The 24,725-nt window shown below is 33.0% G+C and overlaps 1 protein-coding gene and 1 pseudogene across 1 annotated transcript; both read right to left on the bottom strand.

Moving 5' to 3' along the window:
- Window positions 1-4,204: 4,204 nt before the first annotated feature.
- Window positions 4,205-4,827, bottom strand: LOC146935665 (kunitz type trypsin inhibitor 104 pseudogene; annotated as a pseudogene).
- Window positions 4,828-10,320: 5,493 nt separating this feature from the next.
- Window positions 10,321-16,787, bottom strand: LOC146935664 (protein NRT1/ PTR FAMILY 5.4-like). Its single transcript, XM_085757643.1, has 5 exons — window positions 16,421-16,787; window positions 15,807-16,024; window positions 12,047-12,289; window positions 11,597-11,874; window positions 10,321-11,256 (listed from the first exon to the last, which is right to left on the bottom strand). The coding sequence occupies exons 1-5, from the start codon at window positions 16,503-16,505 to the stop codon at window positions 10,398-10,400; spliced, it is 1,683 nt and encodes a 560-aa protein (XP_085613769.1). The 5' UTR covers window positions 16,506-16,787; the 3' UTR covers window positions 10,321-10,397.
- Between the last annotated feature and the right edge of the window lie 7,938 nt (window positions 16,788-24,725).

The raw sequence follows: 24,725 nt of genomic DNA, 5'->3' as shown, positions 1-24,725 counted from the left end.
AAAATTTCAAAAGGAATATGCTGAAAATTTCCCTTGTTTCAATCGTCCAGTGAAATACGTATAGGACCAAAACTGTACAAGTAAACCAAAAACATATACTACTCTCTCTTATGTCCAAAAACATATACTCCACAAAGGGGAATTTATGAAACCGTATCAATCAAGAGAAACTCTTGTGTGAACCAGGGCCAAGAAATTTGGGTGGGCTAACTTAAATTCTTCAAAAAAATTAAAGAGTTAAATCAAGAAGAAAAAAAATTAAAGATGAAAGTGTTAAATAAAATTAAGTTAAGAGACGAATTATGAAATTTTATCATAATTAAAGAGTTAAATCAAGAAGAAAAAAATAAAAAATAAAAGTGTTAAATAAAATTAAGTTAAGAGACGAATTATGAAATTTTATCATAAAATAAATATATGCTATCATAATTCAAGAATATGGATCAAATTCGATTATTTTACCATAATGTTCATATTCTATTTCCAAACATATCATTTTGCTATCTTCATAGTAGTGCACGACTTAAACCATTGGCATCTGTACCATTTCTAAAACATCATCTTTTATTTACACCCTTCCAACTTGCATGTGAATTAGTAATATAATCAATTTAAATTAAGAATGTATCAAATGTATTAGTTAAGTATAAGAGTTTTTCATCATGGGTCATTAGGCTAGCTTTAACCATTTGATCAAAATAAGACCACAATATTGTCGAAGTCTTTCAACACTATTATTTTTTCATACTATTTTTCTCTACCATTCTCTCCCTCAACGACAACCTAAGGATAAAGTCACTAAAACTCGATTTAGATTCACCGATTAATTTGAGAGTGGCTTATACAGAGACAATGATCAATTTGATAGTTTAGTCAACGTAAAAATAATGAAGTATACAACAAAAGTTGTTTATTTAAAAAAAAATTAGAGAAAAAAAAAAAGAAGTGTCAAAATGTTAAGGGTGGTGGTTAAAATTGTAATTTTATTAATAGTTTGTTTTCTAAAATTTACTTTTTTGTTCATTGATTTCCCATGCTTTTTTATTCTCAGACTTATCAATTTATATTTGTATGTATTTTTGCATACTTAAGAGCATTCTCTCTTGTTCTGCTCTTGTCAAGGTGTCTTCTGATTTCTCAGTTTGAGTTTCATTCTCTTGAGTAACCATTGGAATGTAATCAACGTCAATGATTACTCTCTGATGTACTAACTTTTGATTACTGTATTTGCAAAATGGCAAGTGTAGCAGTCGTTTTCATCAAGTAATAAAATGATAAGTAGAGTATCGTATCCACGGGGATAGTCCTTTAGTCCGAGTACAATTCTTGCTACTTATTTTTGTAAGTTTGACCGTATAAAAGTAAATTGCAATTTTTATCTGTTTGCAACAGAGCGAATTTACCTGTTTTGGTTGCAAAAAAGTAAGCAGCGGTTAGGATTCTTTGAATCCCCCTCTGTATATTCATTGTTGGATAATACGTAATATAAATGTCGCGTTTATTTATCTATGGGTAACTATACAAGTGATGAGGCCGTTGGGAGTTTCCTAAATAGGTAGGGCACCACCTGACCCAATGGGTTTTAGCCACTGGGTACCTAATTAGGCATTTCTCTTTGATGGCTAACTGCACCTGCTGATTGCACGGTGATCCTTACGTGCGGGGTTTTGCTATTCAAAGGTAATTGAAACATAAACTTTATATTGGTTTTCCAGTGTTTCCCAAGGCAATGAAGGCCAAGGTTCCCTTAGGTTTGCCCATCTATGAATCTTAGGACACTCATCGCACACTCTCTCTACACTTTCTTAGTAGTTCTACAAACGGACAGTCCTAATCTACGTCTACCTTACTAAGGGTTTCAAGAGAATGGTCTTACTAAGTTATAGTTTTAAGTCATACAGCTAGGGTTGCACCTCTCATAGAAATAAAACTACTTCCTAATAAAACTATACAGTGGACAAAAGCATAAATAAAATAAAATAAACTACATATTAAATTATATAAATATCCAACAAAAATATACAGAGGTTCATCTTAGAACTCTAACCTAAAACGATTTAGTTACACATGGTAACTAAAAACAAATTACTAAAGATAAAAAACATACCCTATAAAATCAAGGAGAAGATAAATTCTCTCCCCAAGCTCCAAAGTAGCCTTCCTCTTGAACTGTCACAGTTCTGAACGAGAAATCTGAATCTGAATGAGGAAGGCTAGTATTTATAGTGGAGATTTCTAAATGGGTGTGGGCTAAAAACGCGGGCTAAACCCAGAAAAATGAATAAGATAACAATTGCCCCCCCCCCCCCCCCCCATTTTGAAATGCTTGGGGTGCATTTTGCATGCCCTAGGCGCATGGTAACATAATTCCATGCCCTAGGTGCATGCTCTTATGCTTCCGGGCCCAATTTCTTTGCACTTCGTCGTTTTTAGGTTTTCGTCTTCAAATAATTTGCCTCGGAATTTGGAAACATAATTCATTCCTATGTAAAGTATCCTGAGGCCTCTTGAATCTTCATTCTTTGTCTTCCCAACGCCTTGCCAATTCTTCAGTTGTTCATGATTTTCCGATTTGCATGATTTCTTCGTAAATTACTTCAAAACCCCCCTAAAATTTCTATGTATCGGGAAAACTAGAATTACATACTCAAATATAGAAAACATTACTAAAGTCCCGAAATCATAGGCAATCGTTCTAATACTCTTCCTTTTTGCTGCTAAAACCTATTGAAAATAACTAAAAAAACATGCTAAGAATAATGTAAGATGACCTATCACCACTCTCCATATTCTTGTATCTTAAGACTTAAAATGCAATTGCATCTTTCCTTTCCATAAGCTATAATTTGAGTTATTGAAGAATGGTGGTCTTATGGAAGAACGTCTTTCTATAATGAAGCCTATTAGTGGAAATATTTGATTAACCATTGATAACCGGCAAAATAGTTGGTTATCCCATTGCACTTATCTCCCACAATGAACAAGAAACTGAGTGAATGCATTTCCTAAAGCATCTAATAAGTGCCTATTTAGGATTTTATAGTTTAAGGTAGTTTTTAGTGTTAATTAATCAGTTTGAACAAGTAATGCTTGTTATGGATGTTTGATGATACAAGATGAGGAATGGCTTTGGAGATCCGAGAAGCTGCATCGTGGATTAGGATTGCTTCGCCGAAGATATGGACAGATGCAACACCCTGGATTGCTAGTCGGGTCGTACAACTAGTAGGAATATATGGGACCACTTCTGGTCATTGCTTAAGGAGTAAGAATAATGAGTTAGCGCCAATGATTGGAGTACGAGGAATATAAGGGAATATGACAGGAGTAGGTAGGATAAGATAAGGACAACTCATAGGAAAATGACCAAAGGGTACACCTTGTAGTGGTTGGCCTTGTACTATAACAAGATAACCACATGTTAGTGCCAAGGGTCCGAAAATTTGACAGTGAATTAGAGAGGCCAAGTTCCAGCTAGGGTTAGCAGCTTTAGAGTTCTCACTCTATCTCATCTTCTTCGTAGATGAGCATGAGTGCTAATTTTTAGAGAATTAGAATTAGATTACTTGTTGATGATTTTAGCTCACCACTATCCTTCAATGATTGTAATCTTGTACTAGCTTTATTAAATCTATTAATTTAGCTTTTCATGTTTTTGTTTATGTTTTATTTCATCTTCATATCCGATGTTTAGCTCACCATGAGCTAAACTCCTTCTTGTGGGTTAGACATAGTGAGGTTATGATACTCTTTGCTTACGATTTATAAAACTTTGACTTCGTGCTTCTTTCAAACAAACTGTTTTAACTCAAAGTCTTTAGAATAAAAAATGGATCACTTTTACTTCTAATGCTATAGTTTCCTGAGACCGATATGGTAAGGGAAAGGAATGGAACATGTTTGTTTGATATGAGTTAGTCCATATGCATTCAAACGGTGAAGGGATCAAGACAGACTTATTTTACACGAGTACTAGATCCTGAAAGAGTTTGGACAATAACACTTCCTTAGTAAACAAAAAGAAGATACATAACAGTTCAAAGCTTTATTGTATATATATTTGAATCAATCAACCAGAATGCAAGTCTCCCTTTCTCTGGTTCAGTTGAATGTAACGATAGCGTCACATATATATGTTTATTAACCTTACATTTTGAGCAACAAGGTAAACTGACTCCACGTAAACAAACATCACCATTGTACTAATAATCATTCTTTCTGGAACACAACTGGAAGGGCACCACCATCAAGGGCCAACAGAATCTTGCCATTCTCGCGAATAACACCAACAGTCCCACATTGAACCTTACAACTAGGGCACGCCTCTGTAGGGCACCATTGGATGTTATAGATACCACCATTTTGGGTCTGCACAATCCTAAAAAAGTTACCTTGTGATCCTGCACCATTGTCTCTTCCGGTAACAATCAGCCTCCTTCCACTCGTTGCGTCTTTCTCACCCAACCTCCAATCTGTCGACTGCCCACAACCTGTGAATCCCTCGAATGTTACTCTCAAGTCTCTGTTAAGCCTAACATCATCATCGTCATCATCATGACGAGGAGCGAAAGGAGTGAATTTCACAGCCACTCCAAGTGCCCCTTCACTGTTGTCAAGACCAACGTGCAAAGGGCACGACCCATTTCTGGTGACCAAAATGGAACCTCCTCCATTACCTGTGATAGCGGGCCTGATGAAGTACTCCTCATCGTCCTCAACGGGTTCACCACTTGTGTCGATAACTATTTGTGCTACTGATGTTGTGATCATAAAGAGCCACACATGAGCAATGATGAATATGGTGAGGGATCTAGTTGACATGGTTGTTAATTAGTTATTATGAACTATGTGTATAAGAGGATGTAGATGTATTGTGTTTTTTATGTTCGTTGCCATGCAAGGTATTTATAGGACATTATCATGTTACCATGCAATGCAGATGATTGATGAATATATGAATAAAAATCCAATTAATTAATAAGATGAATTTATTTTCTATTCTTTGTTTGTACCTTTACAGCCTAATACATCTATTAAGACAATATATATTAATCTTCCACGATAATAGGTGGCGTGTCAAGGATGAACACTTAACTTGGGTTCTTTTCTTTGGATCGGGCAATTTTGTAGAGATGCAAAATTTCAAAAGGAAAATGGTGAAAGATTCCCTTGTTTCAATCGTCGAGTGAAGTGCGTATAGGACCAAAACTGTATAAGTAAACCAAAACCCCTTTGCACCCTTTATTTTGGCCGTTACTATCTCTGCCTTTCGTCCGAAAAAAAAAACATATATACTCCACAAAAGGAATTTATGAAACCGTATCAAGGGATTGTTTTGGATCAAAACTAAATACCAATGACTGAAAAATATGCTAAATATTACATAAGATGACAATGTCATCATATTATATAGAAAGATAGCCTTCTATGGCCATTTAAGAGTCTTTGGATGCAAGGCATTTGCCCATGTTCGAAAAGATGAAAAGCAAAGCTAGATGCTAATACGAAGGAGTGTATATACCTTGGTTTACCAAGAGATGAATTTGACTTTAGATTAGGGGATCCTGCTGCTAAGAAGGTTGTTTGAACTAGATATGTGGTATTCTATGAAGATTAGACGATGCACGACATTCAATCTAAGAATACGATTGTGATCAGCAAGCACAACCCAATAAGATGAAGTAGCCTGATCACATAGAACAAAACCAAGCAATGCAGGAAGAGCATGATAGACCCGTAAGTGCACGTACGGTTTTACCGAGTAGTAAAAATATCGATCCATGAGGACTTAAAGCAACTACCAATCTAATTTTTAGTTTTGATTAGCTGAGAAGGAATAAGTTGTTAAGAACAATACTGTTTGTTTGGTTTAAAATTCAAATATTTAATAAACGTCATTGGATTGAAGTTTTCATCATATATAATATTAAATCATTAGCATTCCCTATCTACTTCTCTATTCTATAATAAATTAATTTCTAAGGACAATGTGTTCGTTGATATTTCATGTTTCCTCTCGAAATACATGAATGTATCTCAAAACAATAATCAAATCTATTTTCATGGTTGACTATCATTGAGATCTTTTAAGTGCAACCTTATTGTTCCAAGACTCTAAAAAATATTCTGATGTTTTGATTACCTTATTTAATCTCATTTGATCCAATATCAAACTTTGCATCTTGGTACTTCGTTTGATAATTGAAATATAATTAAATATTAATAAAAAAATTACCTCTCAGTACTTCGTTTCATATTTGATATAAAATTAATTAAAGATGAGATTAGATTAGAACGTAAATTCATATATAATAGACAAGGGATTAAAAGATAAAGGAATGAAAGTAAATAACATAAAAGTAAAAGATTGGAAATCTAAAGAACATGAAAATAAAACACAAGAATGTAAAGAACTGAAAAATAAAGAAAAAAAAAAGCTTAAGAACAATGCATAATTTTGATTTCAACTTTAGAGTAAGTTTACAAGTGTGCCATCATGTGTTTTGCCTCAGGAATGAGGTCTATTTATAGCCTAGAATCATAGACAAAACATTAATTTCGAGTTACAAGCCATAAACCATCAAATTCCAAAGGTTTTGTAACTCTTATTTTGGTACAGCAAGAGACGCACGAGTCATGCTTGACCACAGACGGGTTATGCTCAACTTTCTGGGTGATCCACGCATGGGTTGTTGGCTTGGGCGCACGGGTCATACCTTATTTTCTGACTTCTGAAAATTATTCCTTTTCTTCATTATTTGATCTTGAAAATAAAAACTAACATTTTGTAGTAAAATAGCTCTAAAGTAAAACTAAAATCCCACATTTTATTTAATTCAAAGACTAAAATCACTATAAATTAAGACTTATCAGAGCATATGATGATGATGATGATGATGATGATGATGATGATGATGGAACAAGAACCTCAATTAAGAAGATCAACAAAAGCTGCAAAAAGAAAATTTGAGGTCAAAACACATCAATGTGAGGTATCATTTGATACGTGATGTGTTAGAAAATAAATTATTGCAAATAAAGAAAATTGACGCTAATAATAGTGAAACACGTATGATGATAAAAGCTCTACAAAAAGAGAAAGTTAGAGTTTTGTATAGAACTTGCAGTCTTGGCAGCAACCCCAAACTAATCTAAGGATAGTTTCCCTTTAGCTGGAGGGGGAGAATTGTTGGAGTCCAGCCACAGTGATGCACCAAAAGAGTTGTTGAATTTTGTTCTTCAACATGCCTATATCCTAGCTTGGGGTGGTTAACTTCAAATGTATCAATAAACATTTGAAAAGCTTGGCAAATGTGAATGCAATAGTCAAAGACGAGAAACTCTTGTGTGAACCAGGACCAAGAAATTTGGTTTGGTCACACATAGAGTTTTTGCCTTCTGTCTCTCTTCACAAATAAATAAATACTTTCAATTTTCTCTCTCTTCCTCTCTTCTCTCTCTTCTTTCTTTGGTTGTGACCAAAGAAAATTTCTTGGTCCTAGACCACCTAAGAATTTCTTGTCAAAAACGGTGTAGTAAAACATGGAAAATGAGAACCAATCATTTAATGCATTTGGATTCAATTTCATCTATAAACAGGAGCTTCAACAAAGCAACGAAGCACAACACAAACCTCACTCATAGAACTAGAGTTGAGAGAAAAACAGAGTTTCTCGTATTAGTGTGAGAGAAAAATAGAGAGATTTGGTTAGTGTTTGGACAACAAATCTAGTCAGACAATTTTTGAGAGTTGTATCTACAAATTGAGATACATAGTTATGTATAGTTAGGTCCACTTAAGGCCTTGTTTGGATTGACGGAGCATGACGGAGCGGAACGGAAAGGAATTACATGGAATGGAGTGGAATGGAGCAGAATGGAATAAATATTTCATTCCATCGTTTGGGTATTTTATGATATAACGGAATAATGTTTCCATTCCATTGTTTGGAAAATGGACGCCATAGAACGAATTATAATTTTTTATTCCATTTTTGCCCTTTTTAAAACAACTATTATGATATAAAACATATCATTACTTATTTTATCTTCAATAATTCAACGACCAACACAAAAGCTCATAAATCATCCCAAACAGGAGCTTATTGGAATTACACTCACTTCATGTAGATGAGAACATCAAAGCGAGCCATGCACATCTCATAGGAATTGTACGCCCCTGTATACAAAGCAAAAAAAGTAAAGCAGACACACTGGGTATACAAAACAAAGAATAAGCAAAAAATATCCAGCGTATGTACATGTCAATACACGAATATAATGAAAACCAAACATATCCACCACATGTACATATCCATCCACTACAAAGAAAAAGAAAAGCAAGCATACAAATAGGAACACGAAGGAAGACACAGAACTTGGAAAAAAGAAAGTATTTGGAAATAGAAAAAAATAATGATAAAATAAAATAGGGGCAAAATGCTAATATTGAAACTATGAAGCTTCATTCCATTGCATACACCCCAAATTGGAGGGAATGTAAAATTGAAGGATTGAATGGAATGGGATGGAATGAGTTCCATTATGTACCATACCATTCCATTCACTTTTTTGATATCCAAACAATGGAATCCAATTAGTTACCACTCCATTCCATTCCATTCCATCAAACACCATCAATCCAAACATAGCCTAAAGGTTAAGATTTGTGTTTTCATTATTATTACAGCGGTGTTTAATGGCATATGGATCCCGTGGTTTTTTCTTAATCATGTTGAGAAGGTTCTCCACGTTAAAAAAAATTTGTTTGTTATTTTACGTTTCTGCTGAGTGTCTAGTTTGAGTTCACATAAGAGGGTAATTATGCAAGGCATTTCCCAACATGTTTAGTCAAAGTGTAAGCGATCTTAGTCTTAGATATGAAATTTTGACACCATATCGGAGATATCTAACTCCATGTTATAGAAAATGCTACAAGGAACTACAAAACAAAAATAGTGAGATTATCTGAAACGTGTTGCACCTTAAAGATTTTCCGCTTATAAAAGGTTAATCCCCTAGGATCTAACAGACCCTTTTTGGCAAGCCTAGGATTTAGAACCGACAAGGAATATTATGTAACAGGAATAATAGTAATACTTTCTACTAATCAAAATACTCAATAATAATAATAGAAATATTTTCTACTAAAATATTTTCAACTAAAAATGAGGGAATTACAACACACCACAAGTACCACAAGCGGTAGCGGATCACGAAGTGAAAGTCTTGAGTTATGTAAGGTACATGAGATCCTCTTAAACCAAATCTAATCATCCAATGAACTTTGGTTTTGAGGCCAAGGGTGAAAGTGACTTGTGCGCACGCATCATTCGTTCTACTTCATCTTCATCTTCATCTCTCTTTTGTTTTCTGCTCAGTCTTCATGCTTAAGCACAACTGCACAAGCTTTCAACGTGGCTACAAGACGAATCCCTTTTTCCTTTGTTTCAACCAACCATAATCGAACAAGTTTACTCAGTGATGGTTCCTTTGACTATTTTCCTAGAGAGAAAAATCAAGTTGTTATGAATCGGTATTATTACAGGATGGTGGTCTACAAATTCTACCCTAAAGTTATTTCTGGCTTTGTGGGTTTAAGATGGTGTTTTAGGATTGGAATAGATATATTGCTTCATTTGATTTTTTTTTTTATTTAAAATAATGAATTATTTGATGAATAAGGGCATTTTCATCTATCTGTTTAGAATTTGAATGAGTTAGCCTCATTGATGAACATTCATTAGTCACGTATCCGAAAATAAGTCACACAAAAAAAATGATGGGATCAAATTAAAAGTGATTACTATTTACAATGTCATATTGAAATTATTTGTAATTGCAAAGACTAAAACTCAAGTTCCATAGATTTGCCGGGACTATTTGCATATTTAAATGTAAAATCTTTGAATTTTCTACTCTTTTTTTTGTGAAGAAGAAATTTTCTACATATATATACACATATCTTTCTTTAAAACTTATTTCCACATTCAAGAGGGTTTGTACTTGTAGTAAAAGGTGAGGAGATGGATGAAGGTATTGTTCTTAACCTATGAAGTACGGACACTCTTTGGATTAGAGGTTTCCCGGTGTCACATACGCGTTGGTGTTCGACATGACACCTATAATTACATTGAATTATGTTATTTTCTTAAAATATTATCCGTGTCGGTGTCGTGTCGTGTCAGGTGTCTGTATTTGTGTTCATGCTTCGTAGTTCTTAACATACACGATTGTGAGGTAGTTATTTCAGTATCATCAGAAAGATCACTTTGGGAGAAGATTATATCGATCTTAACCAAGAGTGAGAAGGAGTAAGAGTTCCACAATGACATGTTTTATTATAATTGAGGGTACTGCCACCTAGTAGTTTTTAATGCAAAAATCAGGCATTTTTTCTAGGTACTACACTCCATACTCTTTTCACCCTCATGTCTCTTTTTGTACACAAAACCTTTGGCTATCAACAAATAAACACAAAGATTCACAGCACTTAACACAGCCAACACCCAATAAAAGTAATCAAGATGTGCCCTATTCAAATCATTTCCCAACCATTTTCCACCAGCCCTTGTAGTAATATCCACTACAACAGTTATAACACCATTGCTAACAAAACTTCCAACTCCAAGTATGCTTATAAAAGCTGCAGCTCCCAAACTTCTCATTGTTTCTGGCATTTGATCATAGAACAGTTCTTGTAGTCCAACAACTGTGAATGCATCAGAAATTCCAAGAATAGTGTATTGAGGTAACATCCACCAAATACTCATTGGTACAATATCATTTATATTACTATTGTCTATGAGATTATGGTTCCTTGCAATACTAGCCCTTTTAGCTTCCACAAGAGCTGAAACAACCATTGTAAATATGGACAGAAAAAGACCAACTCCAATTCTTTGCAAAACTGTTATACCAGAATGATGTCCTGTGATTTTTCTTGCAAATGGGACAAAAAGTTTGTCGTATATTGGTACGGCAAACAAGATCACAATTCCAACTAAGCCTTGAAGTGATGCTGGAGGGATTTTGAAGTGTGGTCCAATTGAACTGTCTAATGTGCTACTTTGTTTGGTGAAAAATGTTCCTAGTTGACTTTGGACAACAATGAACATTAAACAACTTAGCCATATTGGGATTAGGCGAATCACGAGTTTTACTTCTTCAACTTGAGTCATTGAGCATAGCCTCCACGGGTTTACAGTTTTGCTTGAAATATCATGTTCATCAATGATCATTGCTTTGTCCAAGAATCTATAAGTGATATTCTATGTTAGAAGAAATAATCACTCTTGATAAATGTGGTAAAAGTCTAATTGCAAATAAAGAATGCTAATAGAAAATAAAGCAACTAAAAATGCTAACAAGTACGTTAACGACACTTTTTAACAAGTCAAATATCAAAATATTACCTTAAAATTTGAGCATTCAACGTTTTAAAAGTTTAAAATATTACGTTTTAAAAATTGTGATTAAAATACTTGTTAGCATGACATTTAAATAAACGACTCAATCGGAAGTCTTTTCCTATCTATTTCTTGTGTAACACTTCAAATGTAAGTCACCTCTATAATTAACAGAAAGCTAAATGTACCTGAACTGATCAGTGTGGATCGAAGTCTGAACTATGGGTGGAGATTGGGAAGGATGGAAGCTACCATGATCATAGCCATGCCAATAACCGTCATAACTAAGTGTGTCTTTCACGCGCCACTTACGAGATGCAGCGACAAAAACTTGGGCAATAGTAGTGATAGGGCTCCCTTTAGGGCTTTCCTTCCTATACCTTTTCCTTCCTAGCAAGAACACCACCAATGCTCCTGCCAACATTGCTACCAAAACTTCAAGCCCTACAGCCCAACTTACATTGTCCTGAGTTTTTTGGCATATGAATATTCAATGATGCGTTAACGAGGTATGACAAATCATGTGTTTTTAATTTATTAAGATGTGGCAACACACGTGTAAAACTTTTTTATGCTAACAAAGTATATAAATTAAACTCAAAAAGTAATTTACATAGTAATATTAACATCAAAATTACCATGAGATACACTATAACGAACACAGCAAAAACTGAACCAATTACTATTGCCAAGTACCACCAGTTGAAGAATGAGCTTTTCGCATCCCTCTCCTCTATTGTGTTTTCGGGGAATTGATCGGCAGCAAATGTTTGTACGCACGGCTTGTGCCCGCCATCACCGACAGACAACGTGTAAAGCGCAATGAAGAACAGCTTCTTGTTTTTCAGTACCGAGACTGATAGTGTCAACAAAATCATGCCCTGCATGTGTTGTTAATTATGTGACAATAGAGCAGTGCAATGTTTTAACATGTTTGAAGGAAATTGTACATCAACTTATATTTGCAAACTTAATGTTTTTTCTAACAAAAGAATTCAAAATCGATGAAAGTTGAGAAAGACCTAAATTTTGGATCACAGTAGCAAGTGGACTGCCCCAAACAGTTTATGTAACTGTAAAATCAAATCTTATGACAACACTACTCATGGCACCAAGTTCTTTATATAAAAGATAAAAATATAAAAAATCTTCTGTAGTTTTCCTTTGGCTTCTTTTGTCCACTCATGTGTTAGGGTGTTCAAAACCAAACCAATCTAATAAAAAAAACGCAAACCAAATCAACACAAACCAAAACTGCAAAAACCGTATTTGGTTTGGATGTATTCAGATAATTTTTACTCAACCGCATGGTTTGGTTCAAGCTGCGGTTTTTATTTTTCCAACCGAACAAAGTCAAATCAAACCGCAACATAAGAAAAATATCGATTAAACATATGTCACCTAGACTAGACCAATAATCATAGATATTGGGAAAAACCCAAGTCTCACATCAGATAGATGAGACTCTTGATGAACAATAGAAACTCAATGGAAACTTTTATAGAGAAGAGTTTATAAAGAGGAGGCAATCCTCACCTTACAAGCCGGTTTTGTAAGGATGAGTTAGGCCCCAAGAAGAGTTTATAAAGAGGAGGCAATCCTCACCTTAATTGAGAAGAGTTTATAAAGAGGAGGCAATCCTCACCTTACAAGCCGGTTTTGTAAGGATGAGTTAGGCCCCAAATTTCAACAATAGAAACTCAATGGAAACTTTTATAGAGAAGAGTTTATAAAGAGGAGGCAATCCTCACCTTACAAGCCGGTTTTGTAAGGATGAGTTAGGCCCCAAATTTATAATTTATAGAGAAGAGTTTATAAAGAGGAGGCAATCCTCACCTTACAAGCCGGTTTTGTAAGGATGAGTTAGGCCCCAAATAGAGAAGAGTTTATAAAGAGGGGGCAATCCTCACCTTACAAGCCGGTTTCGTAAGGATGAGTTAGGCCCCAAATTTCAACAATAGAAACTCAATGGAAACTTTTATAAAATGACATATTTTTTTCTCTGGTTAAATTTATTCTTTATTTTTTATTTCAAAAATGTATTTATGTGTTACTTGAACTTTTAGAGAATAATAAAATCATAGTCTTTTGCATTTCTTACAAAATATGATTACTTTTTGTCCATGTTTTAAATTTGGTCTATGTAGTTGGGAACAATACTGTCTGATGATAATGAAATTGTAATGTTGGATGAAATTTAAAAAGTGTTTTAGCTTTTTTAACTTGATTTTAATATTGGAAACGAAAAATTGTATTGTCTCGTAAAAAAAACGCATCAACTGATCCAACCTACATCGTGTTGGTGTTGTTTGGATTTTATTTTAAAAAACAACCGAACCAAACCAAACCGTGAGTTTCTTGCAGTTTGGATGACTTTTAACTTCAAAGCTGAATCAAATCGCATCATGTACACTATGTGCTCATAATGTTTGTAGAAAATATCTAATTTGATCTTAAAATGATATCTAAAAATGTATATACATTCCTCTAAGGCAGTAGTAGGGCTCAAACACAACTTTTGGATCGATACCAAAAAAAAAATTTGAATATCTATAACCAAAAAAAAAAAAAAAATTAGCAATATGATCTTATTGTCAATTTTTCATTTTTATTTTAAAAAGTATTTTATTTTTTGAAGGGAAAGGTATATTGTTCATTTCATTTTTTACGGTAAAAAAGTATTTTTTTTATGTGAAAACAATAAAAAGTATATTTTAATAGAATATAATTTACTTGATAAAATATCAAATATTTTTATAGTTTTATTAAACTTTACACATGTGATCTACTCATTATGAACTATTAATTAGACAGTTGGAATATGGATGAAATTTAATTTAATATATATGCCAAAGTTTTCTATTAAAGGATATGCCAAAGAGTTATTAAGTGTAGCTAGCATTTTAACTAATATAAATTTGACAAAATTCAATGTCAGATTAAAAATTTGTATCACAATAGATCATTCATTTAAAATTTTACATAAATTTTTAATTATTCGATGTGTTACTGAAACTCAAAATTACGTTGTTTTACACTTTTATTGAATTGTGTTAATTTAAATTGGTTTCAATAATATATCAAATAACTTTAGATTTGTATAAACTTTTAATCTAACTTGATTGGTTTCAATAATATATCAAATGATTTTAGATTTTTGTAAACTTTCAACCCAACTTGATTGATTTCAATAATATATCAAATGATTTTTTATTTGTGTAAACTTTCAATCAAACAGGGTAATTTAATCTTTCTCGATATATGTGTTTGACTTATCTTTTTTTATTTTTGTATATCTTTAAAAAAAAAAAATCAATATTAGATGTTTTTTATCATTTGAAGTTATTTAGAAACGTTTTCTATTTTACCATTTAAGGTTATGTAGAAACGTTTTCTAATAAACTTTATTAATTCACCATATATTTAAAAATGTGTGATATTGGAGAAAAAAAATCATCTTGAATTAGAAGAAAAAAATATTTTAATTATTAAAAAAAATGTTCCTGATTCAAATTTAAAACTTTTTTAAGAATATTTCGAAGAAAAAAAAAACTGTTTTTGGATTAGAAGAAAAAAATATTTTAATTATTAAAAAAAATGTTCCTGATTCAAATTTAAAACTTTTTTAAGAATATTTCGAAGAAAAAAAAAACTGTTTTTGGAAGAAGTCAAACTACTACTTTTTATTTTTATTCTTTACTACTGTTTATTTTTATTCTTTACATTAGCTTAATTCCCTTTTTCTATTGTTGTAAAATGATCATTAATGCTTTGACCGAAAATGGTTATTATTGTCATTGTTATTAAAATAATTTTTTCTTGCAAGTTTAAAAAATAAAGTTGGTTATATTCATTGAATTTGTTACATATATGTTAAAATTGTAAAAAATTAGAATTAAAAATTTACTAAGAACTTTTAAGAAATATTCTAAAGAGATAAATAGAAAAAGAGACATACCAAACAAGGTTAAATATTTTACAAAAAATCAATTCATACTTTTAGAAAATTAATTAAAAAAAAATAAAAATTAGGGTTAATTAAGTAAATGGTCCTAATAAATATTCTGAATTTCATTTTTAGTCCCTACAAAATAAAATCGCACCTTTTAGTTCCTTTAAAATATTTCGTCAGCATTTTCAGTCCCTGTAAAAATTTTCATCAACATTTTTAGTCCCTATAAAAATTTTACGCCGACATTTTCGGTCCCTAAAATGCTAAAGAAAAATGTTAGAGGGACTAAAAAAAGTGTGACTTTATTTTGTAGGGACTAAAAACAAAATTCTGAATATTTATAGGGATCATTTACTTAATTAACCCTAAAAATTAAAGAAGAGAGGTATGATTATTAAAAAACAAAAAACAAAAAAAAAATGAGGAAAGGAGTGGAATGAAATTACCAAGAGGTAAATGATGGCTGAGATGATGATTGTCTTGAATCGACCAAGATATGAGTCAGCAATGAAACCACCAAGCAAAGGGAAGATAGCAGAAACACCAGTCCAAGTGTTTTTGTTCTTAGCAGCTTCAGCGAGTGGCTCACCAAGTGCCTTTGTGAGGTATAACACCAAATTTGAACTCAAACCAATGTATGCAAATTGCTCTGCAGCTTCCATAACTAAAAAATTTAAAATGCAAATTGCATGGCCCTCAATTAGAACAACAAAAACAAATCTATCTTCTATCTTAAAATAAATCTTCAATATTATTTTCGTTTGGTTTTAATCCTTAGTTCTCCGGAAAAATTGGTCTTAAAATCCAAATCGAAATCTTCAATATTATTTTCGTTTGGTTTTAATCCTTAGTTCTCCGGAAAAATTGGTCTTAAAATCCAAAATTCAATTAACAGATAAATAAAGTCTGGACAAATCTTGTTTCAGCCAGAATTTAAACTCAAATTATATCAAACAATTTGTCTTTACCAAGAACTCAAAGATTTGTACAAGTGTATGAGATCGTTATTTATAAAATAAAATACAAAAGTAAGATAAGAAAAGGTTTTTTTTTCACACACCTATGATGAACATGGCAGCATGCCATCCTCCTTTGGTGGATTGTTGTTGGCGTTGGATTTCGACGTTACCGTTGCTATCTTCCATAGATATGCAGAGTGAGTACTAAAATGTCAATTAATATAGTTTGGGAGAATTATATTTGAGGAGTAAGGGATTAATTTATTTGATGCATATATAATCTATGACAAGAAAAAAAAGTTGATGCTTATATTTTATGATGGGCTCTTAATGTGTACGCGGTTATACCCTTTCTCTAATTTAAAACAAAGAAAAAAAGAATTGTGCTAATAGCAAAAGAAGAAAAGTGAAAACCAAGAACACTTAAAAAGATAATAAAATATCACTTTCAGCTTAACCAAATGTTTTGTATTGCAATCGGATTATGAGAATGCAACAATATGAAATTTCTTGAGGGAGGATTTTGTCGATCTTATGGTCCTACCCGGCACACACACAAAAAAATACCAATAAAAAATTGCATTGTGCTAGTAATACTTTTTTTTCTTTTTTTTTAGTTACAATACTTTTTTTTCTTTTCAATTGTGCAACTAATTATACTTTATTAATATATTAGTGCATTCTACTTATCACTTTTGTAAAATGATTTACGTGTATTACTTGTCATTTTTAAAATTCAATACAATTATAATAATTATTGTTTTATTAATAATATTGCTAAACATTTATCATAGAGAGAAAAAAGGTGAAATAAGATAAAAAAAAAATAATAAATATGTTGTAAAAAAAAAGAAAAATATTTTTTTAAAATGTAACAAAAATTATTGGTTTTCTACGTTTATTTATTAACCTTACAACGAAAACTGAAGGGAACGAAAACTATTTTATCTATTAAAATTGACCTTAACTTTATCAAATTTATGCAAGACTCGTATAATTTAAAAACATTTATTATTGTTTTTTACTCCCTACGTCTCACAATTATTGTCTCTTTAACATTTTTTCTTTTTTTCAGAATAATTGTCACTTTACAATACCAATGCATCTATTATTTTTTTGCACTATTATACTCTTATTTATTAATTTTATTCAACTTAACTACTCCACTAACTACAATTAATAAGGGTGTTTTAGTAAATGCGACTAATTTTACCATCGAAATCAATACAATTAATTATTTCCTTAATAATCGTGCACAAATCTTAAACGACTAATATTGCAAGACGGGGGGGAGTATTATAAAGAGGACATAAGACCGAGTTAATAACGCCGGTTAAAATTGCAATTGATGAGTGACTTTCTTGGGACTTTAATTTATTATGTATATAAAAAGAGTGTGTTGTAATATTTTTCTATAAGAAAAAAAAAAAAGACTTTCTTGCGATTTATGGCCGTCGTTGATTTTTTTTTATAAAGACAAAAGAAAGCAATAAAAGGCAGGAGAAGACCTGAACCCTATACCGTAAGAGATTACACATGAGAAAGCAAGCCAAGACTATCCCTGAGAATCAAAGGAACTTCAATCATCTAGCTAAAACTTTGCTTTTAAACCAAAGAAACTAAACTTCCAAACAACAGATCTAGCTACTAGCAATGACAATCACAAATATTTGGGGATTGCTTTTGATTATACCCTTTTTGAAACAAGTTTGTATGTGCTCACTAGCTACTTGTACTCTTCAGTGAAACTTCTCTATTTGTCGGCTTCTTTTACTTTTTGTTCCTAGCTGTTGTTGGACAGACAATGTTAGTTTTATGCTCCTCATTTGTATAATCCCCCCAAAATTGTTGTAAAATGTCCATATAGTGATTATACAAATGAGAAGCATAAAACTCTTGTATGTCAATAATTAGTTATTCGCTAAATTTAAAAATTAAATTTTTGTTTGTAATAATGATTGAAGGGAATTTAATCGTGATTAATCATCATTAAAAATCTATTGACCATACTTGTTCTAAGGTACTCACCAATTGACCAACCACAAATCTTTGTTGATTTTAAAAAACAAAAAAAACTGAAGCGGAAATGTTTTGTCTTCATATGTTAAATGGCCAATTCTTGACAACAACAAAAAATAGATGGCCAATTTCTATTTAACGAGTAAAAGCAATAAAGAATGCTACGGTCAGTTTCTCAATTTCATTGTGAAAGTCAACCATTAATTTAAGCATATTAATAACACATAAAGACTATTAAAAGTAAGGAGACCGATGAGCATATATTTATACGTAATTGACCCATCACGAGAATATTCCATTTTTTTTACAAAATGAGAATATTACATGGTGTGTTATGTAAGTGTTATATTCTTTCTTTCTTTTTTTTTTTTGGGAAAAGTGTTTATAGCATATCATTAATAATCAAAGTTTCAATACATCTGGGTATAATAAAATAAGTAACGAGACTAGCGAGAAATGTGGCCTCTCCTGCGAGAGTATGAGCTACCGCATTTGCTTGTCTCCTGACAAACTCCACCCGAGAGTTAACGAACTTAGAAAAGAGCAATGTTCGAGAAGCTGTAATAATATTGCGAAGATCAGATATGTCTTCCCGTCCGGAGTAAATTCCATCCTTTGTGGTTTTAGAGTCGACCTCAAAATCTATGTTGTCAAGCTGCATATCGCTCACCCACTGCAAAGCGAGATGGAGACCCAAAGCTTCATCTATGTCAACCGAATAAACGCCAACATAACTTATAGTTTTAGCCAATACAAACACTCCTCCTTCATCGCGAAGAAAGATGCCAATTCCGGTGTATGCCACCGTTTGACCTAAAATCAGTACTCCCTCCGTCTCATATTAAGTGACATAGTTGACTCTGTTACATATACTAATGCATATGTTTTATCTTTGATATCTTCGATTCTCTATTAGAAAAAATTATGAAAATTTAATATTTTAAAAATATTCATCGAGACGAATCTAACAACATCTTGCATGATATTATTTATCTTTGTAAATTAATAGAAAAATATGGTCAAAGTATGTTAAGTCAATAATACATATTTTCAAATATGCCATCTATTGTGGGACGGAGGGAGTATAATATGTAGATGTGGAGTCAAGTGCTTTAATGTCGTTCAAATGTTGCTTATAACAAGATAATTATAAGTCAGTTGATGGACATTCGACAAATCATGTTGAGAGGCATGAGTGATCTAGATGTAATTTTCTCCTCCTACATAACATGAGTAATGTGTTATGAGCAAGGATATTGACTTCAATGATTTGAGATTTAAGATTGAGCCTAATGAACTAGGGAGGCCCAAAAGGATCATACTACACCTAAGAAGTGGAATGACTATGTTGCCATTTAGTGGTGACTCATTGGTTCTAGAAGATTGGTGACTCACTAGTTTGTTAGGAAGGATCTAGAATAACATTGCCTATATAAGATCTTTTACTCTTTCTTTTATGGTCATCAATAAAATTAAGTCTAATTCCCTTCTCTTCAATTCATATGAGGTTCTCATTCTCTATCCTATAACAGAGGAATAATCTTTTACCTATCATAATGTCTATGAGTCCAATATAGAAATGAACAATGGTTAGACACAATCTATGTCTTGTGTCCAAATATAGACCCAAGAGCATAATGGTGATCATACACATGATCATTATCACATAAAGATTTTTGTTAGATGACATGATAATCCGTCACTTGGGTAATAGTGATGTGTTTTTATATACCATTCATCGGTTATAATATTAAATGTGTGATTTAATATTATTGTCAAAGTTATGAGAACCTATATAGTTACACACATAAAGACGTATAAATTAGAGGTTAAACAAATAAGTAGGGTGTATATTATTCAGTGGTACGATCTTACAATGTATTAGCTCGAATTAGAGAAACGTGGTACATCGTAAAGTACAACGTATTTATAAATTATGGTACACCATAATCTACGGTGCATGCAAACGGTTCTATAAATAGAACTCTTGTGTTGAAGCAAAAAGTATATCACTTTTTAGAAATCTTGGTTCTCTAAATTCCAAACCTTAGTCTCTATGTCTCTCTCCCATGCTTCCATTTGTTCTAGCTAGCACTGTGACTGATAGGATTTTTTCATGTGGACTAGGTAGAGGCGTTGAAATTCGTGTGATGCTCATGGTCAACCATATATATTAGTTTCGGCTACACCGACACTATGCTACAAGAGGTGATCATTCGATCCCTGATTTATGATAATACATAATGATCTGGCTAATGGGAAATTTAATAACCCGCTGCAATTTTTCTGTTATGTATGTTCGCGATTTCCCTTCATTTTAAACAAGACACCAACAATATATCAATAACTGTTAAAAAGAAGATTTCATGGAAACCGTAAGTACCAGGAGACTTATAATGCTTCATGTAGTGTAAAACTAAAGCAACACATTGTTTGTTTTGACACTGGGAGGTAAGGTTCCTACATACAATGTCATCCAAACACATATTATTCACACAAAATAGAATTATGACGATGAGTCACGGAGAAAAACAAACTCTCAAAATGTGTTTTTGAACTTCCAATAATTGAGGAATGTCATGATACGGATTGAACCTAACTCCGCCTCAAAGCCAATGGCTCAATGGTGAGGGTTGTCCAATCCTATATAAATCCTCACACCGGGTTCATGATTTCCGATGTGGGACTCCAAGTTGGGTTCATGAAGTCCTCCTTGCACATTGAAATCGGTAACAAATCCTCCCTCTGAACAACCGGCATCCCAACGGTTCATTCTTCCCCTTTTTTATAGGGTTTCTCTCTAGTTTTTTCACCTCCTATGCTTCACCCCTCCATACAATTAGAGAGCTTCCCCCTCCGCATCGGAGGCATGTTCCCCTCTGCAATAGAGGCTCCCCCTCCCCGATGAAGGTTCCTTTAGTTACCTGTTGCTAGGGGTGTTCAAATCCAAACCGATCCAAAATAAAACCGCAAACCGATCCAAAAAAATCGAAAACCGCAAAAAAACGAATATTTTTTGAGTGTGTTTGGATGTTGTTTTGGAAAAACCGATATGATCGGATCGGTTTTCGGATTGTATTTTCAAAACCGAACCAAACCAAACCGAACCGCAAAAGTAAATTTTTATACATATTTATTATTTTATTAGTATTATATATTGCATTAATATATTGCTTATTGGTATTTAATCTTATATATTACATTAATTTAATATATATTATTACTACTTCATCTATTTCAAATATAATCAATCATTTTCATTGTGTAATGTTAACTTTTTTAATAAATTTGTGTCATATTATGTATCAAACCTATTATTTTATTGTGCATGAGTAATATTAATATTAATAAAAAAAATTACATGTTACACTTTGGATATCCAAAAACCGATCCAAATTAAACCGCATATATTTGGATCGGATCGGTTTGGATTTTTTTAACATAATCATCCAAACCGAACTGAACCGCACTTTATTTTTATTTTGGATTGGTTGATTTTTTACCTCAAACCCGATCCAAACCGGACCGCGAACACCCCTACCTGTTGCCACCCTACTCCCACCACCATCAAGAATTCAATTTCGCTACCATATTACCACCACATTGCTTGCTGCTAGCGACCCAAATCCACAAGATTCCTTCATCAACATCAATGTGGGTCATCTATGTTGCTCTCGCTACCCAACTGAGAAACTCATATATGTATTTTAACTATCCCTTTGAGGTACCACTCCAAAATGTCACGCTCACTGTCTTGACCCAACGTCCTCCACCAGAGCTGCCACCACATGTTGAACATATCTCTTGCTTTGGTCCCATGAATCTGCTATTGCCGACTACTCTGAAGCTTGTTTTGGTTCCCCACCCATTATCGATGCTCAACATAGTACGGCCTCCTAGAAGCCTCTTAATAAAAGTTGTAAGCTTCTCTGATTATGTGTAAGTTTTTTGCTTTATTAAGGGCTTCCAACCTGTCAAAGTTAGCATAACACACTTTGTGTTTGTTGGAATGCCACAACAAAGATGGGTCATTTGGAAAAAATAAGGTTTGGTTAAGTCCTCATGGTGCTGGAATCAGCATTTGCAACCCCTTCATGATTTGTTTGTCTTTTCATATGTTGATCAAAGTTGACACTATTGAGACCACTTATAGTCGAAACGCGCCTGCATCAGTTGTCAATTTGATTCGTAACTAGATAGATGAAAAGACTGTATTGAACCAAAACCAATTTTGTACAACGCCTTTGAATTTTTTTTTTGACAAACGCCTTTAAAATTTTGATAACGACAAAGTATAAAAGAACAATTGAATATCCTAATGTGTATTCAAATATGCAGGACCTTATAATTAAATTAGAAGTATCAAATCAAGTTTTGGTTTTGAAAGAATAAGATTTTGACCACACTTAAGAGCATTTGAACTTAGAGAAACTGAAGTTATGGACTAGAAATTGAAGGATATGATGGCGTATTTCGCAAGTGTACGAAACCGTTCAAGTAGTAAAGTTAAAACGGTAAGACCGAGTGTCGAACTCGAGGATCGCGTTATACTATCGAATTGTATTTAAGACTTAATTGAACAAAAAGGTACGAGATTTGTTTTTAGTGCAATAATGAAAATAACGGAAAGTAAAGTGATTAAGATTAATTGGAGAAAGATGCTAGGGATGAATTTCACTAGATGACCATGAAAAGCTAATAACTTAGTCTCAACTATTGAATCGACTCATATGATTGTTACCGAATTATCTAATTTATTCTTGCCCTAATTCCTTAGTGACAAAAACTTTAAACCTAAACTAAAGACCTAATTCCTTAGTGAATTTGAAGATTAGGGTTAAGCATTAACGAACAAGAATTCTCTTAATGATTCCAAGGGTTTGTATCTATTCCTAGATTACAAAGGCAAGGATCTCTTATTTCAAAGCATTTATCAATTCCACTTCCGTATCACAAAATAAACCGTAAATCAATTTAAAGGCGGCCAACACAATAAAAAGCATTAAGAACGGAAATAAGAGAAACAATCATGTGAATTTCAATCAATAAAATAAACTAGGTCATAACAAACATGTTCATCTAGGTCTATTCATCCCCAACAATGGAGGGTTTAGTTACACATAATTGAGCAATAAACAATAAAAGAAGAATTACAAGATGAATTCATGAATAAACCTTGTTAAAACTCCTTCAATGATGATCCAAGTTGCTCCAAATCGCTCTCCTATGTGTTTCTAGGCCTTTTGATCTCCCAAAAATCGTGATACTTTTTCAGAAACACCTCTTTTCTATTTATAAGAAGCTAAAAATCGGCCACCGTGCTCCAAAAATCGGTGGCCGATTTTCCAAAACGCGTGCCAGAAGTGCCAAAATCGGTGGCCGATTTTCTCTTATCGGTGGCCGATTTTTTTCGAAGCTGATGGCCTAAAACTGCAGCAAAAATCGGTGGCCGATTTTCAGTTTTCAAAATCTTCATTTTCTTTCCTTTTGTAGCTTGTAACTCCATGCATTGCAATGAATATGACCCAAAATGACATAAAAATGCCTAAGAAAAACTAGGATGACAGAGTGTCATCACAACCCCAAACTTGAACTATTCCTTGTCCTCAAGGAATTTACTTGCAACAGTGACAAACGACAGTAAAATAACAGGTACCTGATGAAATGATAGTACCCAAAAGTTCAATCTCCTCTAGCTAAAGATGAGCTAGTTTGACTTGTTCGCATCCACCGATTCACAACTCCACGCAAACATATGAAATAGGGTTCTACCAGTCGACATGCAGGTCTACATATTACCATACGCTTGAAAAGTTTCTAAACATCAATCAAAGTCAAAGTCATTACACACTTTTGAGGTCTTTAGGGTTGTAACGGGGCTTAGGTAAAAGGTGGGATATATTTGGATAAGTAGGCTACAAAAAATTTGAGTTAGGCATTCCTACAAGTGATAAACAAAATTCAATCCCCCAATTCCCAAAATTTTAGGTACCTAGAGAACATTTTCAAAACTTGGGACACTTCGAGTTTGAAGTTCACTCGGATATAGCATTGTGTGTCCCTTTTTCACTTTTCATCTTTTTTTTTTTCTTTTCATTTTTTTTTTCAAAATTTTTCTTTTTTCGATACACCATTTTGTGTGTTTATTTTTTTTTTTTTTCTTGTTCTCTAGTACCCCCACCCCAAACTTATTGGGTTGCAAATTCCAAAGGCAACCCCAAACTTATCATTTAGCAACATTCTACATAGCCTAACTCAAAATTAAAATTTCGGGTTAATCATCCTAAAAGGCTCTAGGCTTCATTTGTAGTTTGTCACCGAACAAAAAGTTCTAAACCTACTGGCTCAAATTGGCTTCAAATGGATAAAGCAAAAGTAAACAAAATA

Source organism: Medicago sativa, chromosome 3, assembly GCF_051527215.1.
Source record: "Medicago sativa cultivar Bolivia chromosome 3, Bolivia_mono, whole genome shotgun sequence".
Lineage (NCBI taxonomy): Eukaryota > Viridiplantae > Streptophyta > Magnoliopsida > Fabales > Fabaceae > Medicago > Medicago sativa.
The sequence above is the reverse complement of the archived record's forward strand: the minus strand, read 5'-3'. Positions and strand labels throughout refer to the sequence as shown.